This window comes from Helianthus annuus, chromosome 15 (assembly GCF_002127325.2).
Source record: "Helianthus annuus cultivar XRQ/B chromosome 15, HanXRQr2.0-SUNRISE, whole genome shotgun sequence".
Taxonomy (NCBI): Eukaryota; Viridiplantae; Streptophyta; class Magnoliopsida; order Asterales; family Asteraceae; genus Helianthus; species Helianthus annuus.
In genome coordinates, this window is record NC_035447.2 from 53,104,610 (window position 1) to 53,109,928 (window position 5,319).

A 5,319-nucleotide genomic window follows, 5' to 3' on the forward strand; every position below is an offset into this window, starting at 1 on the left:
AAAAGAAAAATTTGGGCGTTACAAGTTGGTATCAGAGCCTAGGTTTGAGGGATTCAAGCATCAGATGCTTGAACTCAAACCGAAAGCTCGTCGAAGTGTGTGTTCGTTCCGCGGCGCGAAGCAAGTAAGTACATTTAAAGTTTGAGTTTTGCATTACGAATAATTTAGTTATGGAATGTTATGGAATTGTTACGGGATGATGTGGAAAAGTGTGGGATAAAACGGTTCAGTTTGGGTTAAGACGGTACGGAAAAATGGCTGCAAAAATATAAAAATCGACCATAGCATGCTGGGCGTCACCGTAGCTTACGGTAGCCCCTGGGACACTTGGGCACCGTAAGACAGTAGGTTTGGACCGTAAGGAAAAAGACGCCACCGTAAGTTACGGTAGCCACCGTAACTTACGGGGGGGACCATTTTCAGCCTATTATAAAATGGTTGATTTATTTCATGTTTTTATCACACGGGATGTATTAAAAACGTTAAAATAAGACTCTAAAGAATGGTAATATGTATGAATGTTGAGCCTTCAAAGGAAGTTATGTATTACTAGTATGATTATGTGATGGAAAGGATGAATGAATGCTTGAAATAAAGAACGATGTTTATGTGTAGATGGCGGATACGAATGAGGATGAAGCGACACAACAAGAACAACTGAAAACTATGATTTCGGAAGAGATTGGAAAGGCAATGCAGGAAAATATGCCTCATTTAGCCCAAGAAGTGGAAAGTCATGTGTTAGATGTGGTGGAAACAATGATGGCAAGTAAGATGGACGAGTTGAAGGGAATGATTGGAGATATGCAAGGAAGGAAAGGAACTTGCGAATGCACTTACAAAGAATTTATGGCGTGCAACCCATTACCTTTCAAAGGAGAAATTGATCCTATAGCATGTCAAAGGTGGATTGCAAGTATTGAGGCAGTGTTCGTAAGGAGTCATTGTGAAAAAGAGGATCAAGTAATGTTTGCCACCAGTTTGTTACAACTCCAAGCTAAAGACTGGTGGGATGCTTATAGTAAAGAGATTGGGGAAGACAAAGTTCAAGTCTTGACATGGCAAGAGTTCAAGGACCTTTTCTAAAGTACCACTGTCCGCAATCTGCCATTGACAGGATCCAAGAAGATTTCTTTCATCTCCGTCAGAAAGACGAAACCATTGATGAAATCACCAACACTTTTCTTGACAAGCTGAAATTCTGTAAAGAAATTACGGGAACGGAAAGAATGAAGATAAACCGCTATCATGGTAAGTTGAAGGCTGAATATCGGGAGTTCATAATTCCTGCTAAATGTGAAACCTTGAATGAGCTCATTAACTTAGCCCGAGATAGGGAGATTGAACTAAGAAGACAGGCAGAAAGAGGTGAGAAGAGAGTGTCTGAGAATGTTCCCAGCTCAAGCCCGTCGAAGAAACAGAAATTTCAAGATCAGAGCAAGAAGGATAAGGTGAAGGGTAGCATTCCGAAATGCAAAACGTGTGGGAAGTTACACACGGGGGAGTGCTTGAAAGGGAAGAAGGGCTATTACAATTGTGGTCAAGAGGGACATCCATACTATAGGTGTCCTAATCCTTCCAGAACGAGCTATAACTCTTTCCAACCGGGTCATATTAAGGCTGAATGTCCCAAGCTTCAACAGAAAACCGATAAGGAAGCAAGAAAGGAGGAAGCCCCAAGAGCTAAGGGGAGGATGTTTCAGATCACGACTGAAGAAGCAAAGGACCACCCGAATGTTGTATCAGGTATATTCTTATTGAACTTGATGCCTACGTACGTGTTATTTGATACTGGAGCCAGTAGATCGTTTGTATCAAGTGAATTAGTATCACACCCCTCTTTTAGAATCGAAAGAATGCATGTGCCATTAGAAGTAGAGATAGCGGATAGTAAGAGTTATTTGTTGCACGAAGTTTGTAGAGATTGTGAAATTATCGTTGAAGATGAGAAGTTTGCCATTGACCTTATTCCCATGGTTTTGGGAGAATTCAAGGTTGTAGTTGGCATGGATTGGCTAGCCAAACATCATGCCGAAATTCAATGCGAGAAAAAGCTGATTCATGTGTTAACACCGGGTGGAAAATGAGTGAGTATACAAGGGGAAAGGAATGTCAATTCGAGGCTTTGTTCTATAGTCCAAGCATTCAAGTATGTGCGAAATGGAAGCAAAGCATTCCTAGCCTACGTGGTGGATACTAAGCAGAATACCCCTAAGATGGAAGAGGTTGAAGTTGTGAACGAGTTTCTTGATGTATTTCCGGGAAATTTGTCGGGGCTTCAACCAGAACGTGAGGTGGATTTTAAGATTGAATTGTATCCCGATGCCAAACCCATAGCCAACGCTCCTTATAGGTTGGCCCAACTAAGATGCGGGAGTTAATGGTTCAAATACAAGAATTGCTCGACAAGGGATTTATACGCCCGAGCGTATCGCCCTGGGGTGCGCCTGTACTTTTTGTCAAAAAGAAAGATGGTTCGATGCGCATGTGCATCGACTATCGAGAGTTGAATAAGCTGACGGTGAAAAACCGATACCCGTTACCCCGAATCGATGATCTCTTCGACCAGTTACAAGGGGCAAGTTGGTTTTCAAAAACTGATTTACGATCCGGATACCAACAGTTAAGGGTACGGGATGAGGATGTGGCGAAGACGGCATTTAGAACGCGATACGGACATTACGAGTTCTTAGTAATGTCCATTGGGTTAACGAACGCACCCGCCGCGTTCATGGACCTTATGAATCGAGCTTGTCAGGCCATGTTAGACAAATTCGTTATAGTTTTTATTGATGATATCTTAGTTTATTCCCGAAGTAAGGCCGAGCATGCATGTCATTTACGCGAAATTCTTGAAGCGCTCTGTATGGAGAAATTGTACGCGAAATACTCTAAATGTGCTTTCTTGCTTAGAGAAGTACAATTTCTTGGTCATGTGATTAATGCGGATGGTATCTTAGTGGATCCGTCAAAAGTGGAAGCTGTTATGAAATGGGTACCTCCAAAGAACCCAAGTGAAGTGAGAAGCTTTTTGGGTTTAGCAGGCTATTATAGGAGGTTTATTCAAGACTTCTCTAAATTGGCCCTGCCGTTGACCAAGTTAACCAAGAAGAATGAGAAGTTTACATGGGGTACAGATCAAGAAAAGGCGTTTCAAACCTTGAAAGAGAAGCTATCGAGCTCCCCGGTGCTAACCTTACCTGATGGAACAGAAGACTTGGTGGTGTTTACTGATGCATCACATCAAGGGTTGGGATATGTTTTAATGCAAAAGGGTAGAGTCATTGCTTATGCTTCAAGGCAACTGAAAACACATGAAAGTAATTATCCAACCCATGACTTGGAATTAGCAGCAGTAGTGTTCTCTTTGAAAATCTGGAGGCATTATTTATACGATACGAAAAGCACAATTTATTCTGACCACAAAAGCCTTAAATACTTCTCCGAGCAAAAAGATTTAAATATGAGGCAACGAAGGTGGTTAGAACTCCATAAAGATTATTATTGTGAAATCCTTTACCATCCGGGCAAGGCAAATGTAGTGGCCGATGCCCTGAGCCGAAAGGATTATCCGCCTCCAATTCAAGTGAAATCCATGAAAATGGTAGTTACACCTCGATTTCTCGATATGATTGAGGAAGCCCAAGTTAAGTCGCTGAGCGAAATGGATTCAAGAAAGGAAAGAACAAAGGGGTTTGTTGATAAATTAGAAGAAGGACCCAGTGGAATTAAATCAATGTATGGCTGGATATGGATACCTCGGTTTAGTGAAGCAAAAGACGTGTTACTCGAAGAAGCTCACAAATCCCGATTTTCGGTTCATCCCGGAGCTACAAAAATGTATTTGGATTTGAAGAAAAGTTATTGGTGACCCGGTATGAAATGTGATATTGTCAAGTACGTTGCAAAATGTTTGACCTGTTTGCAGGTAAATACAGAACATTAGAAACCATATGGAAAGTTGCAACCGTTAGAGATTCCGGTATGGAAATAGGAAGAAGTGAAGATGGTCCTAGTGACCAAGCTTCCTAAGACAAGGAAAGGTCACGATGCTATATGGGTGATCGTAGACCGCCTCACCAAGAGCGCGCATTTCTTACCCATTCGGGAGACTTTCTCTTCTGAGAGGATGGCGAAGATTTATGTTAACGAGATAATATCTCGACACGGAGTCCCTGTATCTATCGTGTCAGATCGAGATACCCGATTCACATCTAGATATTGGCAAGGTTTCTATGAGAGTATGGGGACAAAATTACATTTTAGCACCGCCTACCACCTCCAAACGGATGGTCAATCTGAGTGAACCATTCAAACACTTATTGACATGCTACGAGCGTGTACTATAGATTTCAAGGGGGAGCTGGGATGACCACTTGCCATTGGTGGAATTTTCGTACAATAATAGCTACCACAATAGCATTCAAATGGCGCCGTATGAAATGTTGTGCGGGAGGAAGTGTAGAACTCCCATTTGTTGGGGAGAGGTGGGGCAAAGAGAAATTGTGCTCAATGATGTAGTAGCTAAAACTAACGAAAAGATCGATCTTGTGCGAGCCCGTTTAAAAGCGGCTCAAGATCGACAAAAGGCCTACGCAGATCGAAGAAGACGACCTATCGTGTTTCAGGTAGGTGATCATGTGTTATTAAAATTTTCCCCATGGAAAGGTATAATCCGTTTCCGTAAACGAGGAAAGCTAGACCCCCGTTACATAGGACCTTTCAATATTTTAGCCCGGGTTGGAAAGATAGCATATCGGTTGGAATAACCGCCAACCTTAGACGGAACACATGACACATTCCATGTGTCACAATTGAGAAAGTGCTTAGCGGATGAGACGGCATACGTGCCCCTCGACGATATTGAATTGGACGAAAAATTGAATTACATTGAAAGACCGATAGCTATCAAGGATTCCAAGGTAACGCACCTTCGGAACAAAACTATAAAGCAAGTCTTGGTGCAATGGCAACATCGGAAAGGATCGGATCTTACATGGGAGTTAGAATATGAGATGAGGGAGCACTACCCGACATTATTTGGTACGTGTTAAGGTTTCGGGGACAAAACCTCTTTTAAGGGGGGTAGACTTGTAACACCTCAAAATACCCAATTTATTTATGCTACCTTAAATGTCTAATTTTGTAATATTAACTAAGTTAAAAGAATGTGGTATTAGTTCAACAAGAATGAAAGTTAATGTGTTATTAATCAACCATTAGAATTAGAGGGGCTGAACTTGTAAAAAGTAATGAAAGTTTTTAATAAACAAAATAAAACACAAAACACACCTTCTGGTGTTCTGTGGATCGACCAGG

General features: G+C 41.6%; 1 protein-coding gene across 1 annotated transcript; it reads left to right on the forward strand.

Annotated features, from left to right (window-relative positions):
- Positions 1–615: 615 nt before the first annotated feature.
- Positions 616–2,087, forward strand: LOC110913713. Its single transcript, XM_022158535.1, has 2 exons — positions 616–1,061; positions 1,118–2,087. The coding sequence occupies exons 1-2, from the start codon at positions 616–618 to the stop codon at positions 2,085–2,087; spliced, it is 1,416 nt and encodes a 471-aa protein (XP_022014227.1).
- The last annotated feature ends 3,232 nt before the right edge of the window (positions 2,088–5,319 follow it).